General features: G+C 27.8%; 1 protein-coding gene across 2 annotated transcripts; it reads left to right on the top strand.

The window, feature by feature from the left end:
* The first annotated feature begins 8 nt into the window (after window positions 1-8).
* Window positions 9-18,551, top strand: LOC107436904 (TBC1 domain family member 10A). Of its 2 annotated transcripts, none has more exons than XM_043048434.3 (10): window positions 9-143; window positions 3,314-3,522; window positions 5,644-5,743; window positions 6,353-6,460; window positions 8,627-8,733; window positions 10,135-10,315; window positions 11,315-11,389; window positions 13,774-13,888; window positions 14,915-15,069; window positions 18,187-18,551. In XM_043048434.3, exons 2-10 carry the CDS (start codon window positions 3,365-3,367, stop codon window positions 18,316-18,318), a joined length of 1,131 nt encoding a protein of 376 aa, XP_042904368.2. In that variant the 5' UTR covers window positions 9-143; window positions 3,314-3,364; the 3' UTR covers window positions 18,319-18,551. The 2 variants fall into 2 exon arrangements, with proteins under 2 accessions (XP_042904368.2, XP_042904369.2); XM_043048435.3 differs by having other exon boundaries at window positions 35-214.
* The last annotated feature ends 559 nt before the right edge of the window (window positions 18,552-19,110 follow it).

Below are 19,110 nucleotides of genomic sequence, written 5' to 3'. Positions count from 1 at the left end.
TTTATCTGCTTAACTGTTAACTGTAATATTGGATGTAAATAAAATAATGGTTCGTTACAGACGTTTAAGTTCGGTTTCGCATCACAAATATTTTTTTGCTTTTTTAAATAAATTACGCCTCCATGTTTTATTTTATTGATTATGTAAGCTGGTTTTAAATGTGTTAATTCTTATTTTGCTATTTCATTGACGTTTCTTGGTCGGAATAATTAGAGTAATGATTTTTGTTTTGTGTCTATAAGTGTTCCATACGCTTTATTTCTCAAACTTTGTCTAGCCATTTCGTGGACATAATTTTTCTCAAATAAATGTCGAATATAATAACTGTTTATAAATTTTATGTTATGACATTTTTTAAAGCCCTATTCTTCTTATGTTATGCTTTAACATTGATTTTTGCCATTTACAAACTGTATTAGCAATTTCTCCATGTATGGAATTTTAATGTTCTGTTTTAAAAATGAGGTGTTTATTTTGAAAGATTATGTGTTAAAAATATTAGTAAATTTATTTCTATCTCTTGATATAAATTTTTGTAATACTGGAATAATTTATTAATGTAAATTCAAATGAACTTGAAAATAAGCAATTATACCTAGATGTGTAAAAATTTATTCTGAATATTGTTTTAATAATAAAATATTTAATAATGAAATTAATTATTAGTTTAAAATAAATTTTGAATAACATAATATTTTAATTCACTTCGCTCCCAAAACATATTTTCAATTCCTCAAATCTTATGTCATGGATTTTAGATGTTTTTTTACTTTTTAAGTAATTCAAAAATAAAAGGAATTATATTTATTTAAAATCACATTGATTGCTTTACCACAAGGCTTGAGGAAAAATGTATTATGCAGAAGTTACAAGTTTGCTCTGCTCTGTGATTTTTAGTTTCTGGTATGTCACTACCTAGAAAGTGCCAAAACTTGGCGAAACTACAAAACCGTAACTGGTGAGACTTAGATAATTGTAGTCGATAGAACCATACTACTAATATGGAACCATGAACAAGGGTGGATCAAGAAGATGCACTTGCTATAATTCAATATATTAAAAAAGTCATATTTCTTTTTAATTAAGAATTTTTTATCTTCAGTAGTTACAAATATTGCTTGTTGTGTTTCATGTATTAAATTCAGATTCACCAACTAGATGCAAAAGGTGCAACTAAATTTAATTTTGTAATTAACTAATATTTTTGTTTATTATTAAATGACATAAAAATTTTAATAGTAAATTAAAGAATACTAGCATATTTTTCTTTTGTGTTTCATACTTTACTTAAAAAATTTAAATAATGATTTTTTCTAAATTTCAAACTTCAAATGTTCTTATAAATACGAATGTTTTACTAAAAAGTTTTGTTTAGTAATTTTAATTATATCATTAGCATTACGACCAACTGTCAGCCATGGTTACTTCAAGCAGTTTTATCCATTTTGATCTCTCAGAAACCTCTATTCTCCGTCTATTGTTCCCACACTGCTCAGACACTTTTCTACATAATCTAACCATCTTCTACGTTACTCTACCTCTTTTTCTAGCTTGTGAAAAGTTATAATTTTTTTTACCAGGCTCTCATTATTGTGCACTACCTTTAAATAATGGAAGAGAGACTTTCAGTTTTGACATTTTCTTAAATTTCTCAAGAAATACTCAGAGGATTATTTTGTAAGATTAAGAAATGATTCACTTTAGAGGTGTTTGGGTCATGTGATCTCTACTTATGAATGAAGTTCAAAGGTTTGAGAGATGCAATTATTTATAATAATTGCATAAAATTTCATAAATGTGGCTCAAGTATTTATGGAGATATGAACATTTGTAAAAAGAATAATTTTTGTGTTTTGTTTTTTTCTCGCTATAACATTAAAAACTTTCTATAAAATTAAATGAAATTTTCAAAGCAGTTTTTAATTTGTTGCAAAGTTATTATCGTTAAATTTAGAAAAAATTTAAGCATTTTAATTAGATATTTCAAAGTGTGGCATGCATTAAGAAAATAAAAAAATGTTCTTCGCCTTAGAAGATGCCGGAAGTGTTGCTCATTATTATTATTACCCGGTGGGCACCTGTAAACCAAAGTCACAGAGGCGAGCAACATTACCCACGCCACATTCACACATCAGAAGGCGACACAGAGAGAGAGAGAAACATCCATGCCCAGAGCAGGATTGGAACCCCCAGTCAGGCACGCTAACCCCTCGGCCACCTGGCCGGCGTAATTTATTACTGGTCTCTCAAACCTCTAATAGCTTTAAATTTGATTGATAAGTATGAGAAATAGCTTGACCTAAACATCTATTAAGTTACACAATAATCCACTAAGTTTTTCTTTAAAAATTTTAAAAAATGCCAAAACTGTGCACGTGTTTTCTATTATTATAGGGTAATGTATCTGTTGATATGGCGGAGCCATCTCATCCGTTGAATTTTAATGAACTTCATTATATTTTTTTTCCTCTGAATTCATTGCAGAATTCAAAGTTGTATCTTATTTTCCATACAATATTCTCTTTTATTACACCGAAATTTCTTCTCCAGATCTTTCATTTTAATATAAATTGTCTATTTTAATCGAAACATATCAAGATATTTTTCATAAAAGAGAATTGCATGATTTTTGTAATATTTTTCCTGCTATTATTCAAATATAAGTAATTTATTTCCATTAAATGCCGGCCAGGTGCCCGAGCGGTTAGCATGCTGGACCGTGAAGCCAATGACTGCCGGTTCGAATCCCGCTCTGGGCATGAATGTTTCTCTCTATGTGTTGTCATCTGTTGTGTGTGATGTGTGAATGTGGCCCATCCTATGAACGGGTATTTGGGACGAGGGTAATGTTGCTCACCTCTGTGACTTAGGTTCACAGGTGCCCACTGGGTAACGTTAAATGAGCAACACTTCCGGCATCTTCCTAGATAAAGAACAAAAGTTCAGTACCTGCCATTGCGGGGAAAAAAAAATTCCATTAAATCCTTCCTCTGCATACAAGATTTAATTGTATTAACGAATTTATTTGTCATATGAAATCATGTAAAGACATTTGTCATAAAATAAAATGACATAAGTTTTGTAATCTCGTCAAAATATCTACTAACTTGGCATATTTTAAAATCACTACATTAATTCATTCTTTGTATGAAAACGTGTGATGTAAAAATGTACTTTTAATTATGTTCTGAATTGTTAAATCTTGTTATTGATGTGGTTCATTAAAAAGCATCTAATGTGATAACTTTTGTGATCAAAAGAATTAAGCAATATACAAGGGTATCAGTATTTAATGACTACATTTCTCCCTTAGATTATCAAGAAAGTTCAAGAAATTTAATACTGTATAAATTAGACATGTGCTATGGCAAGTTCGTCTAATGTATCCATTGAAGAAAGTGATGGAGATACTACCCATAGTAGTATTCACCCCAATCAGAATGGATTTAGTTCTTCTGAGCCAGGGGAGCAGGAACTAGCTATTGATCGCTTTGGTTTCATTGGCAGTAAAGGCTCTAATTTGTAAGTTTTGTTTATAGCAATAGAATAATCTATACAATATCGAATTAAAACATGCCTTAGGTGAAATATTTAGATTTACAAATGTAAATAAAAAAATTTAAATCTTCCAATGTAAATTCAATTTTTTTTTTTCATAAATTTTTATTTTAGCAAGAAACGTTGACCTAATATAGAATTGATATGAAAACTGTAATTTTTTACGAAGTTTTAAGGACTATAAACAGGGGTCTGTCCAGGCCGAATTTACTACCGTTTAGCGGTACCTTCACAAATTCAATTTCAGGTAAAACGGTTGCTTCACAAATTCAACTTTAGGAAAAACGGTAGTTTCACAAAATACTTTTTCTTAAAATTTTATTTTGGTATCCCTTAAGAAACGATAAATCTATATTTTTACCATGTTTTTGTATTGATTTTTTAATATAATTTTTAATTTTTCACAAATTATGTCTGAATTTTCACAAAATAGGTACCTTTCAGAAAAACCTAGTCAGACCCTGATAAATGTTTTAGTTATAAACATCATCACCAGTTCCCATGTTTTTTTTTTTTTTTTTTTTTTGGCTATAGAGCCCTATATGATCAACCTTCTTTCTGTGGAGCCCTGATTTTATAATAAAGTGCATAAAGAGAATCATGAACATATTAACCAATAAAAACTACTTTATTTTGATTTTATAACCGTCGTTGAACAGCCGACCCTAGAAAAACTTTATACTTTACAACTACTTTATTTGTAACAATAAGAGGAACAAATTTTTTGTCATTTTTTTATCATTACCTATATAAATATCAATGATGTATGTTCTTTCATAATTTATTCGATATAATGCTATTAGAAAAATTTTATTTATTTATTTTTTTTTTTTTTTTTGAAAGATAAAAAAAATTTATTGGCATTTTGCTTTATATAATTTCAACCAATGAGACAACCTTAATATTAAAATGATAGTGTACTGATTTGATATAATTAAAATCAGATTCTTCCAAAATGTCAAAAAAAAAAAAAAAAAATCTAATTCTTGCTACCCCTTTTCATTCATTCACTGAACCCAAGGGTTCCACAAAATATAATTTAAGAATCGCTGCTCTAGTTCAGAGGTTCTTAACCTATGGGTTGCGACCCAAAATTGGGCCGCGAAGCATATTTCTTGGGTTGCGCTGAGTCGAACCAAAAAGTTAGTAATACACCAAATAATAAGTAATACCAACACCTCCTAGAAGAAGTCATTGTGGCTTACTCAGCCTAGGCTTAATGAGGTACCTGGGTAACTCTATACCCTTAATCCTCGTTCATAATAATTAAAAAAGGCACATGACTCAAAATTAGTTTAGCATATCAAGGTGCAAAATTAATATAAGAATAAAAGATACTTAGTAGTTAATGTTTATAATAAAAAAGTAAAAAAGAATTAACATAAGGGCCCTCTCTAAGAGGTAGAAAAATAGTTCCTCAGAAGTGGCGCTGTTTAAGTCAAGGAATGAGTTAAAATGTCAATTATTTTCAAAAAGTTATAAATATATTTTAATTATATATTTTAATTATAGTTATAAATATATTTTAATTCAATAAAAATTATTAAAAACACTTGATTATTAATTAAATTTTCCTTGGATCGAAAAGTACTTTTGTTTATCTTTATTATTAAAAAAATAAATAAAAAATTTGTAAGTTAAAAAAAATCACCATCGTAGGATTGAAGATTTTTTTAAAAATACTATCTAAAATAAAGCAATGAAAAAATTTTGACTATTTTTTGGGTCGTGACATGAACATATTTCTCAAATTTGGATCGCGGCTTAAAAGGGTTAAGAACCACTGCTCTAGTTAATTAAATAGTTTGTTGTTTATTAAATTTAATAAAGTAATTGCTAGTTTATTAAATTTTATCACATATGATGAAAGATGATAACATTTAATAGGACTGAAGATTTAATAAGACAATGAAAAAGTTAAATAAAACATAATATAGAAGATTTAATAAGACAGAATGGAGAAATTTAATTATGTCTTATTAAATTTCATTATATGCTATAGTAGATCATATAAGGTCGCAGACATGTTTTCGCTCCCTTTCCTAAGCAGAAAATATAATTATTTAAATTTGTTTGTTTTTATAGTGGAGCTGCAATTCCTGTTGATATTTTAAGACAACGAGAGTTAAAATGGCTAGAGATGTTAGAGAACTGGGATCTTTTTATGACTAAAAAGTATAAGAAAGTAAGTGACTTAATATCTTTAAAAAATGAAAATTTTTATTATTTTTACTTGAAATTATGAAACTGTGTAGCAGTATTTTTTATTTTTTTCAAAGCATCTTTATTTGAAGTTAAATAAAACTTTTTTCCAGGACAGGAATAAAAAATGATAAGTAAATCTGTTAAAAAGATTCCCATAATCGATAATTTTATATTTCTCACAGTCCAGTCATACTCAAATAATGTAAATATACAGACCGTTCACAAAGATAGTGTTTTGCAGAAAACTCCCAAGATCTTGAAAAAAAAATTATGTGTATTATTATAGTCATTATGAAAACAAAGATGCAAGTTATTGTTGTCTTATTATGATAAGGAACACAGAGATGCAAAAGAATTAACATCGATTTAATTAGTTACATCTTATTTTATTTGAATAATTTTTTAAACTATTGCTTATCAGCTTCATTTACCAACAATAAAGTGAAAGTAATAACTTAATACATTTGTAACAATTTTTTCTTATTCATTGCCAGATATATGTTTTAGTATTCTGAAATTGTTTTTAAAGTTTCTTATTAAGTTTGTTATTTTTATTTAAACTGTATCTAACCAAATATCTTATTTTTAGGTAAGGGAACGGTGTCGAAAAGGAATCCCTCCTGCGTTGCGAGCGAGAGCTTGGCAATACCTGTCTGGAGCAAAGTTTTTGTTAAACCATTATAGACATAAATTTACAGTTAGTTTATTGTTTGTTAGTTTCTTGGTGTTTATTTAATTGAAACTTAAAGCTCTGCTATTTTACTAATTTATATGCTATTAAAATTATTTATCCACTGAATTATTACAGATAGTTAGACAAACGTTTTTGTGAGTTACATTTTTTGTCATTTAATATGAAAATATTTTCAATTGGCTTACATATTGAGAAATTGTATCATGCTTTAATTAAAGTAGCATATCTAAAACAGTTGCAAAGATAATTTTATTTTTTCAGTCAATTAACTAGTTATAATATAGTAAGTAATTTTAAAGTACAGCCTTCAGGGGAAATTTAATATCACTTACATCCAATCATCTAAATCCACTAAAAATATCCTTCCAACCCTGTCCACCTTGTGTCCCTGAAACAATATAGTTCTTTGTTACCTCGATTGCACTTATTAACTGTTGCAGATGATATTTTAAGTTACTAAATTAAACCCCAAGGGTTTTTTTTCTGAATAAACTTGTTTTTTTTTCTACGGATTTGTATCTTTGATCATCAACTGTATGGGTTAGTTGTAATCTGGAAAATATGCTTCCAATAGAGAGTAATCACGAGTTTCGGTCCCTTAATGCTAATTTCACTTTATGCACATTTTCCAATATCTCAGGAAATCTTTAAGGTAATTACAGTACTGAATTATAAAATTTGTTATCCAAAGATAACTCCATTTTTTTTAAAAAATGACTTTTAATAATTATTTACTATTTTTATCATTTACAGAAAATGTTTTAATTGTAAGTTGTGCAAATTTTCATACAATGAACAAAATCGGTTAAACAATTTCAGTGTAATAAAATTTAAATAGAGCCAAATTTTTAAATTTTTATTTCTCAATCTAGCCACTGTGGCACATATTGTAAAGAGCAACTATTTTCTTGTTTGGAAGGGTACCTTTCCTTTTGAACTTTTCCTTTTGGAAGAACCTTTCCTTTTGAGGAAATGTAAACAGTAAGGATTGGAGTGAGGCAGATATAGAAGCAACAATAGATAAACCTCTCCGAAATGGCGGTGAATATAAAATATATGGCGGTGAATATAAAACTAATTTACTTCCCTTAATCTCAGTTCAGAATAAATGCTTAAGATTATTAATTCTCTAAATATAAATAATTCAAATGTAACTACTACCAATATATATATACAAGAATTAACCTATTACCATTTCACCATAATGTATTTTTTCGTATATTACTCTATTTACACAACAATAAATTAATACACAAATTAAAAACTAATGTGTCTGAAAGGAGACCAACTGAAATGTATGAGATTTCCCTCTTTACAAAAGAAATTTCACGAAAACAGTTTTTTTACTTAGCACCTAAATTATATAATAAATTACCATTTCAGTTGCAAAACATCAAAATATATTCTTCTTTTAAGCGTGCTTTATTTAAATTTGTGATGAGCATTGACGATTTAGATCTCTATTTTTCACTTTAAAGGAAGCATTTGATTTTTTATACCAGTCTTGTGCCAATCCAAATGAATTTCTTATGTTACCTTTGTTTTTTTTTTTTATATATAGTTTCATGCATTTTTTTTTTATTTTCTATTATTACAGTGTTCAACAATATATGACGTCTTATGATGAGCAAAATAATTTATGATTGTAATACCTTTTTTTTCTTTTCTTTTTTTTTTTTTTTAATTTCTATTTTAAATTTATTGTATTCTTGTTCTTTGTCGCCTGAACAGGATTTTCCTCTTGACTACGAATATATATTCTTTGTGTTTTTGTTCCCAATAAAGTTATATTTGTTTGTTTAAAAAAAAAAAATGCAATAGCCCTTTATCAACTCCACCGAAACTGCCCGAGAGAAACTTGTATTGTTTACTTATATTTGTTGATCGTGATTGTCACCTATGTGACTCTAAAAAATCTAAGAATCAAATACACTTTCATTTGCTGCAAAACTGTCAATGAAATTAACTGTAAGACATTAAAATGCAAAAGGCGGTGGTTTTGGTTTTCTTTTTGTGTTTTTTGTTCTTTGTGGTATTTGTTTATATCCCCCGTCATTTGAAATAAGAAAAGGGTTTCTCACTAATTATTTCGTTAAGGATGGGTGAATTTATTCCTAAATTGTAAAACTAATATGACTAATGAATGTATTTATAAAATCATCTTTTCAGGAACTTGACGGATCTGAAGGTGACCCTAGGTGTGTTGAAGACATTAAAAAAGATCTTCATCGTCAGTTTCCATCTCATGAAATTTTTGTTAACTCTCAGGGTCATGGGTAAGTTTTTTTCTCTATTCTTATTCTAGTTTTTTTTTTTCTATTGGCGATTATGCATTAAAAAGTCTTATTTTAACCTTCACTTTCCTCCTCATAGCATAACAGGTTTTTCCTTGTTATTAGGTAATGAAATAGTGTATCAAGGAGAAACAGTCTCCAAATTTTTCTCATTTGCTAAACTGCCAGTGGGTTAATATAAATGAATATGGTCATGAATAGACTCTTTTTTATACAATTCTATAAATAGCTCTCACTATTACACACAATTTTTTTATTTTTCTATTTTCTGGTCAATGTTATCATATCCAGATTATTAAACACAAAACATGTACACTTTTTCAGAAGCTATCATTTATTATACCAATCAGTCCATTTTTATAAAATTTAATGGGAAATAATTTCAATTTAAATATTATACTTTTATGAATTTTTTATTCTTGTCTAGTTAAAATTTGTAATAATATAAGGAATTTTTTATATAATATAATTCAACAAAAATAATTTTCTACTTTCATGATAATATTTTTTTTTCTTTCTAAAAATGGGACACAACACATAAAATCCTAGACGGTCTTGAATATTAGAATTTTTTTAGAGATAGTTTATCAAGCCAGTCGGAAAAAAATTAAATCTATTTTATTATTATTTTCTATGTACATTAAGCTACATTTTCATTTGACATGAAAGCCTTGCAACTCCCTTTTTGCTGATGTTACTAATATTCAATAAATGTTAAATGCATCAGCATTACTAAGTTTCATGTTCTTTTTGATCACAGATTCCTTGTTTAAAAATATTCAATAATTATCCTCTGATATTCTAATGATTTTTCTGCCCCTCATATTTTGTTGGCTAATGTTGTATAAATTAAGTACAATTTTAATTACTAAGTTATTGTATAATGGAAGTATTATTTATCTCTTTAAAAAAGTCAGGGTGGCTATAGAACAAAGAATTCAATTAAAATATCCTAAAAGTCAGGGTAAATAAATTAGTTATTGAGGAACCTGAAAATCCAATATTTTCCACCAAAAATATTGGTCTCATAATTTTATTTTAATATTCTTTTAACTCTAATAACAAGTGTAAGTGTTTTGTAATATATTATATGTATGAGAATAAGACATAACTGAAGAATAAAACTTTTTTCAATAGTTTACTTAAATTGGGGAAATAAAAATTTTTTAGTTTAGTTAAAAATTTGTTTCTAGTTTAGTTCAAAATCCATAGTTTTTTTTAGTGTTTGTGGCCACTCTTAGACTGTATTTTAAGATTTTACAGTTTGCAAGGGATAATGAATTTAAGTATTTGTTTAATAAACATCTTTTAACTGTATAATTATCAAATTCTAATAATTTTGAACTCAAGTTTCAGTTATTTATTCTTTCTTTTTTATTTTAGGCAAGCTGATCTGTATCGAATATTGAAAGCATACTCATTATTTAATCCATTGGTGGGTTATTGTCAAGCTCAGGCACCTATTGCGGCTGCATTATTAATGCATATGCCTGCAGAACACGCATTTTGGTGTTTAGTAGCGATATGTGATAAATACTTACCTGGTTATTACAGTCCAGGCTTAGTAAGATTCTGTTTCCTTTTTGATTTTAAAAATTTACTATACTGTTCTGTTATAACATTTCTTTAAAAAAAAGTGAACATGTATATCTTCTTTAATACATATAGATACACTAGCATTCAAAAGTCTTTGGTCAAACTCAATATTATAGATGGTCGATTGGAAATGTAATAAATAATGTATAATTTTATTCCTAAACATTCTTAATATGCTTATCTAGTGCTTTGAAAGTCACTTTAAATCAAATGCAATTTTCATATCAGTCAGGTAGTTGTTTTTCTTGAAGCAATTTTCTTACATCTAAGAATTGGATGAAAATATAATTTTAACAAATAAGCATAAGTTTTTCATATTTATTTATGAAAATCGTGATTTTAACTTTAATTTAATATTGACATTTATTTTTGAAGAATTAGTACTTACAAGGCTCGAATTATATTAAAAAAGAAATATTCAACTGAACTGAGTTCAAAGATTTAAATTTAATCCAAAGAAGATTACATTTTCCATTAAATTGCAAGAAAAGTAAAAATTCTGAAATCAAGTGTAATATATATATATGTTGGCTTGACTAAATAAAACGAAAATCATCTCTACAAAGAAAAGAAAGAAGAAAAAAAAACACCTAAAAAGGTTAAAATGCCTTTCATGCATTGACCAAAAACTTTTGCACGCTAGTGTATATATGGCCTTGTACTTAAACACTTATTGAAACGTTGTTTCATAAAAAAATTATAGGAGATTTATTTTTTTTTTAATACAAAAATATAATTTAGATTTTATCTTTTCAAATATTAAATCTGAAATTAAAATCTTTTTTCACAAACAATTTTTTGTTATGCATTGGCCTTATACTGTTGATTAAAATGTGAATGGAAAAAAACTGCTTTTTGAAAAGATTTTTTAGTCTTGGAACCAATATGAATCAGTTTTCTTTGTTTAGTACCTATTTATTCTTAAAAATTTTTGACTTTTTCCCTTAATTATACTGTTTTGTTACAGGAAGCCATTCAGATTGATGGGGATATTTTATTTGGTTTGCTTAAAAAAGTTGCCCCTTCAATTCATAAGCATTTAGTAAGTCATATTTTTATTTAATTTTTAGATATTAACTTTAACTATTGTATTTGATGATTAAACTGTAATTTATTTCATCACTCAATAATTTGTATTGATTCATATAATGCGTTTTGGATAATGTTGCGTTTGAATTGTACATGGTACAATTTTGCATGTATTTGAAAAGTTATGATGAAAATTATTGAAATACATAATGTTATGATTTTAAGTAAGATCGTATATATTAATTTATTGTATATTTAAAAATTATTTTAATGATTTCTTAACGTTGAATAATTTATTTTGTTTATAACTTGTTATTTGTAATCGATGCGCAGTAACCATTCATGCAACTTACTCAGTAGTACGGCCTTTCTGCTGGGAAACTTTTCCTTTTTGGTCAAATTTTACGGGTGTGGCATATATCCCAGGGTTGTGTATCTCCACAAAATAAGTACAAAGCAGAAGCTAAGTAAAAAGTTGAAGAGACCATCAAGATGAGGAGTGATCTCATTATTAGAAAATGTATCTGTTTCTATCAGTATTATACTATTACATAGTTTATAAAAGCTGAAAGTTTGAAAATTCTATCAACTGAGTAGAATGTTTGTAAGAAAAACTGATGTTTTAAAAATTGTTTTTTTGGGCTACACTTTATAAATCACAAATAGCAGCAGCACAAATAACGTGATAAAGTGATTCTATTTTATGTTGCCAGTTAAAACTGCAATAGAGAAACTGCCATGGCTATCTATCACATATCATATTACATCATAGTTTTGTAAAATAGCAAAGCCGAAGTATGTTATTAACAGCTACCAAATAAGTGTTTGTTTTTATATGTACTTTTTAGACAATTACATGTTATTTTTTCTGACTTGCCTGGTTTAAATTTTTTTACAGGGTTCCTACACGGTCAGGAAAACCTGCAAAAGTCAGGATATTCTAAAATTAAGCTAAAAAGTCAGGATTTTTCTTACATATATATATAAAGTCAGGATTTTTCTTAAATATTCATCAAGTTAGGAAAATAAAGAAAAACTATAGTTAATTCAAAGACTGACAGGCAAAAATAAAGTTTCAAGGAAAAATTCTGTAATTCAAAATATGTAATTTCCTCATAATAACATTCCTCTTTCCCTGGTAGAACCTGTCCTGTTAGCAATTTTCCTCCTGTTTATCCAATGATAAGGAATTTTTGATAGGTTTGCTAGGTTTATTGCTCTTTGTGTGAATAACTGGTTTACAGACAATAGTAGCTGAAACAAAAGCATAAAAGGTATATTTACTGTTTTGTGATGCTGCCAAAAAAAAAAAAAAAAAAGAAGAGCAAATGAGTTTCTTAGAGTTTAATCCACAGCAAAAAGGAATAGATGAATTTTTTTTCGAAATATTTGCACAGAGAAAAAAAGTTTGAAAATTTGTGGGAGGTTATAAAAATTGTTCTTGTCCTCTCTCAGTCGAAAGGGGTTTTTTCAATCAATACAAGCTTATTGGTTGAAAACCTCAATGAAGACTCTATTATTTCACAAAGGCATGTGTATAATTATGTTTCATTTATAAATGGAATAAAAAAAACATAGACATTAATGAAAAAATGCTAGATGCTGTAAAAGGATCTAAAACAAAATGGAGACATGCATTAGAAGCAAAAAAAAAAAAAAAAAACGAAAAGAATAAAAAAGCTGAAATTTCTACCAAAATGAATAAAAGAAAAGAATTTGAATTGAAAAGAATTTGACGAAAACTGCTGCAACAGAACTGGATGTTCTTGATTCAGAAATTTTCAAACAACAAAATCGTATGTACTAAGTAGCATATTATTACTAATTGAAACTGCAATGTTAAAAGTTTTGTTGGAGTGGTCAGGAATTTTATTGAAAAGGGTCAGGGAAAACCTGCAAAAGTCAGGATATTGTTTTCTCAAAATAGTGTAGGAACCCTGCATTATTATTTACTATTCAATACTTAATGAATTGTTATTTTAATTGTTTAATATTTTCAGTTATTCATGCCGTAAAGTTAAATTTGTCAAAGTATTAATTTTTAAAAAAATATTGTTTTTTGTTTTTATACAACATATTAACTATATTAAATCAAGTAAATGTGTTTAGTTTTATGTGTCATGATTCCATAACTACCAATTAAACTATTGTATACCATTTCTTTTAAGCTTATTAAGATTATATAAATGTAATTAATGGGTGTTTTTTGCAATATGTCTTATAATAACATTACTGTATTTTTACTATCATTTGCTATTTTTCTTTCTTTTTTTGTAAAAGTTTATTATCATAAACAAATATTTCAATCTACTACAAACATTTACAGACTTTAACATTTGTTTTACCTCAATTTTTGTAATTTAAATGCTTAGTTTTATATTTAATTACTTATTTTAGAAAAAGCAAAGAATAGAGCCTATTCTTTATATGACAGAATGGTTTATGTGTGCCTTTTCAAGAACATTACCATGGTCAACTGTATTAAGAGTTTGGGACATGTTTCTTTGTGAAGGTATTGATTAATTCTTTATCAATATTATGACAGATTATTATAATATTTTTTTAACTTTATTTTATTATTGCTTTTTTTGTTAAATGTTATGTTAGTCATTATTTATATGAGTGCGTTTTGCTGTGTTACTCTAAATATGATTTAAAACAGGTCTGGCCAACCCAAAAGATATTATAGGCTACTTTGGAAAGCAAATTTTGCTATTCATTATATTTAAGTGCATAATTTTGCTGCAGTTTATCTAATCGTGTCTTAAGTGATTCAAAATTCACTCTATTGTATCCTTAATGGTCATAGAGCCGGACATTTTCATGCACTGTTGGTGGCCGAGATGAAGAGGTCATATGATTACTTCCACCATCTACCCTCAAAAAACTGCTGTAATGTATGGAAGCCAAGGGCCTACAATGTCTTCCAATCACCATTAAGCATTCATCGGAGATTTTCACTAATAACCCATTAGTGTAGTTCTTGTAATAAATACATTGACAACTAGAGTATTTATCAAAGCTTATACAATATCCAGAACACCAATCAGGTACTATCCTGAACTCAGCTTAGCCCTCCAGGCTTAGAAAATCTATGCAAAATTGTGTTAAAGTATTCTTGATGTGCACGCTTTTTTTTTATATAGAGATTATTATGCAAGAAATTGATTTTATTGATTCAGGAAAGCCGTCCCCTTAACATTTGGAAAAAGCTTGAACTAGTTCTGTGTTAAAAAAAACTAGTTTAAATGATCACTTCATAAAGTTTCAGATGTATTTGTGACTCTCAATAAGTAATTCTATATTAATTTATTTGAAGTTCAGAATAATTACAGTGCGAAATGTGTTATTTTTTTATAATGTATAAAGTTAGGTTAAAAATGTTCAATTTCAGTGCAATTTTTACACGAAATACAGTGCATTGAGAAACTGGTTTTTAGTCGAATGTTTGTGTAAAATATAGCATTGAGATTTTTTCTTTTCTAACTGGAATAAATGGTAACTATGTAAAACAAGTCTCTATTTACTTGTTTGACAGGAATCAAAGTATTATTCAAAGTTGCTCTTGTCATTTTAAGAAGTGTGTTCAGCAAATCTGAAACATTAAAAAATTGCCCATCAATGTATGAGACGCTTGAATGCTTGAGGCATATTCCACCAGAATATCTACAAGAAGATTATCTCATCGACCAGGTTAGTATTTTAAATCATTGTATTTAGTGTTTAATATTGTTTTAAGCCGATTTACTTTTGTTTAATAATGTTGGTATATTATATTACCAATGTGCCTTCACAATTTTAAATAGTAAATGAAAAAAAGCTTGTAATCTGTTTTGAAGTTAAAAAATTTAATATAAATACCTGTTTTAGTTGAAACATACCTTAAAGGTTAATGTGCTTAAAAAGAATTAAAAATATTTGCCTATCTTCAAAATCTAAAGACAGTAAACATTTCTGAACAGAGAAAGATAAGCATAATAATTTTAAATAGATTTATTCATGTAACAAAATCAGAACATCTAGATACTCACAGTGCATGTAAACATTATTAGATGAATAAGCACAGATGACTTGATATATTACAAAACATAACTCCCTGCAAATTAAATTAAGCAAATGCAGTTACTAACTATATTCCTTAAGAATGCAAACACTTGGCCAAAATGTTGAGCCAGCAAATTGGCATATTTGTTTGTAAATGATTATGTTTGTAGCAGAAAATACCCTGTGGTTGCTAAGTTCTCCTTGTTGAATGGCTCTTAAATTTACAAATTCTCTGTCATCCAACCATGGCCAAGTATTTAACCATATTTTCAGGGCTCTATTTTTAAACATCCATTGTAATAGATTATCTGCATGTAGAAAGAACCCCTTGAATTGCCATGTTGGCCCAACTAATATGGCACTCTGCTTTACAGGATTTACATAGTAAAAAGATTGTTAACAAAATTAAGTTCTCTATTTCTGCCCTGTTGACACTGGCTGTTACCAATGAAAGCCAGTGTCACTAAATTGATGCTGCTTATCAAAAAATTATGGATTCGTTCAATTTAAACTGAGCAGTTACCTTTTTGAAATCTTGGTCATTCTATTAAAGGACTCAGTATTTATTGTCCTGGAAGTGATTATTTGCATATGAAGCAGTATACTTCACTGCATGTATTGCAAATCAAAAACTGCAATTCCAAAAGTTTGTGCAATGATAAGCACAGTTGCATCCTCCATGGTTGAAGGTGAAAAAATTAGCGTTCCATGCCCAAACAAACCTTAAACCTATCCTTCACCTACTTAGAACAATTGATACATGTCCTCTTTGTGTGTCACGATGTGTTCTAATATAGAACATGTTTTTCAGAAATGATATGTCTGGATTGGCAACAGCATAATTATTTTTGCACTTACTTAGGACTAGAGTTAAACTAATCTTTAGGCCTCGTATTCAAACAAAGCTATTTTATGACTATATAAGGATAGTTATCAGCTAGATACTTTTTATCATTATCCTTTTAATAATTTTTAATCCCATATTTGTACTGAATAGTTTTTAGAAATATAAGCTTAAATATAACATAGCTTTTATATAGTGTTGAAGACATTGTTTAGACATAAAATTAGGACAACAATATTTTTCATGTATTGTATTGCGGAAATAGGCTTTATTATTTTAGAACGAAATTCTGTTTCAAGCATTTAAAAAAAAATTTCAAATTAATAATTTTCTAGTTGAGTGTTTCTCAAACTTTTTTGTCTGAGGATTATGCTGACTCTTTCCCAAAGGTATAAGTTAGGGGTGCACAACCTGCGGCCCGCGGGCCATATGCAGTCCTCCAACCCTTGATGTGCGGCCCGCAGGCGCAATCTGAACAAAAAAATTTTAAAAAATATTTGAAATTTAAGTTTTTGACGTACCCAATCTCAATCATCGTAGTTTTTTTTATCGCTATTGTCAATGGTTAACGCCACAGATTTAAGAAGAGTTTTGAAAATCTTTAATACGTCATTATTACGATACACAAATTTCGAAGTCACTTTTGTTGCTCTTCGTGTGTGAGGATTTATCATAAACGGACTTTTCGGTGGTTATTGCTACCCATTTTCACGTAGTTTCCGAAATCGCGATTTCTGAAAGTTATGAGACGCTTTATTTCACTAACTTTATAGCAAATCTAAATTACTTTTGATCCTTTTTTCGTCAGTAATTGTGTGGTTTTTTCGTGGCCGATATTTTCTCGTGGTTTTTAAAATAATGCTGATACTTAAGCACGATATTATTACAAATCGCGTGTAAAGAATCACTCATTTAGATAACCATTTTTTGACATGGTTTATTCGTGCTGATTTTATTGAAAAATCAAATTATTTTTTTCAATCGTTATTTGGGTAATTATTGCTACACATTTCTACAATATTTTGAAAGTCTCGATATTTTTTATATGCTATTACGACACTTTAATTTTGAATCCCGCATTTAAATACATCACTGTTTGACGCACTTTATTTACACCGATTTCATCGTAAATAAATATAGAAGGATTTTTATGGTTTTTTATTAGTTATTATTACGCTTTTCCCCGTGATTTAAAAAAATGCCTAGAACTACCTACAATTGCAGTCTAAATATTTGGGCATGCTGCCCCTCATTAGACAATCTGCTGTGCATGTGGCCCTTCCCTCAAAAAGGTTGTGCACCCTTAGTATAAGTAGTAAACTACTAATTAGGGGTGGAAAAGATTACCCTCTGCTTTAGAAACTTGTTAACTTTAGAAAAATTGTTCATTTCCCTTAGTTTGGGGATTATTTTGAGAAGTTCTCTTAGTGTTTTTATTTCCTTCTGTAAGATATTTGAGTATTTTGATTCATTTTCCCTCTGTCTAACTTATCTTATCTACACAATTTTGAACTCTGCACAAATTTTTATTTTTAACCTGTAATTTTCATGTTGAAAAAAAAATGCAACACTCTTTGTAATTTTTTAAAACAAATGTCATATTTTTAGTTTCTGTTAAAATGTTTAATTTTCTTATACACATCTATTTTCGTAATTTTTCTGAATTATTTTTAGTTAGATGTAAATTTAATAATATAGTTAAAATAAACTGCAATTATACACATCTATCATTCAATGCCCATTAACTTGTGCTGTAGTTTAGAAATCGCTGTTTCTGGTACTATATTTATTTTAGTAACGAATACCTGGTTTCAAATGAAATGTTGTTAATATTTATAAAATTAATTTATGTCAGAGTAATTCCTAATTTATGTTTTCTAATAATAAATTTTTTTGTCTAATTTTCAAAAAAAAAATGGCAGGTTTTGAAATTGAACATTAGTGAACATGATATGGAAAAAGAACATCAGAAACAAGTTGCAAAAAGAAGGGCTCTTAAAGAACAACAGATGGTACAAGACCGTATAAATGGTGTAAAGAAAAAAGTCAACTAAAACTATTTCAGGCATAGACTATATACCGTTTCCACTTAAGCCCATGTAAATACCAATTCTTGCTTTAAGCATAATGATGCAAATGCATTTGTTTCTTATTCTTAATGGCAAGTGTATATTTGTATTGCACATTTTAGGTGCCTCTAGCTATTTTCTATGTCTATTTATTTTAAAGTTTGTTTTGGATATTTGCAATTCATTTAATATTTTATAAATTAAAGTTGTTATCTGTAGGCGTGAATATATTTTTATTAGCTATTAATCTAGTCCCAAGTAGAAAACAACATGCTATTTTGTAAATTTTCGTTGATATTTTATCTTTAAAACTGCTGTGTACTTTGAGGTACTTTTTTTTAGCTAAAACAATTTTATGTCATGTGATATAATATACAGGGAATATATTTCACTTGTTTGTCCCACTGAATTTTCTTTTTAAATTGTTATTTTTATTTGATGAAAGAATTTATTTGTTTAATGAAATAATCTGTTTGTTTATCTGTTAAACCAAGTAATCTTGAAAAAAATTATATTAAATTTACTTATATAATTCAAAAAATGGTTTTAAAAACCTTTGCTCTTCAAGAATACTATAAAATATGCTGATTTGATTAGAAAGGCATACTTTTTATATATTAAGCAATTAAATATGTTTAATTTCTAAAATTATTTAATTAATCGAAAAATATTAAAATTTGTATTTTTAGGGAATTTTTAAAAGTATTTATAGTTTAAGGAATTTTTAAAGTTATGTTTTTAAAATGGCTTAATTCATAACTTATTCTGTTCTAACTG

The sequence above is a fragment of the Parasteatoda tepidariorum genome, chromosome 8 (genome assembly GCF_982258835.1).
Source record: "Parasteatoda tepidariorum strain Cologne lab strain chromosome 8, Ptep-v5.0, whole genome shotgun sequence".
NCBI classification, from domain to species: domain Eukaryota; kingdom Metazoa; phylum Arthropoda; class Arachnida; order Araneae; family Theridiidae; genus Parasteatoda; species Parasteatoda tepidariorum.
Note: the sequence above shows the minus strand (reverse complement) of the source record. Positions and strands in the feature narration are given on the sequence as shown.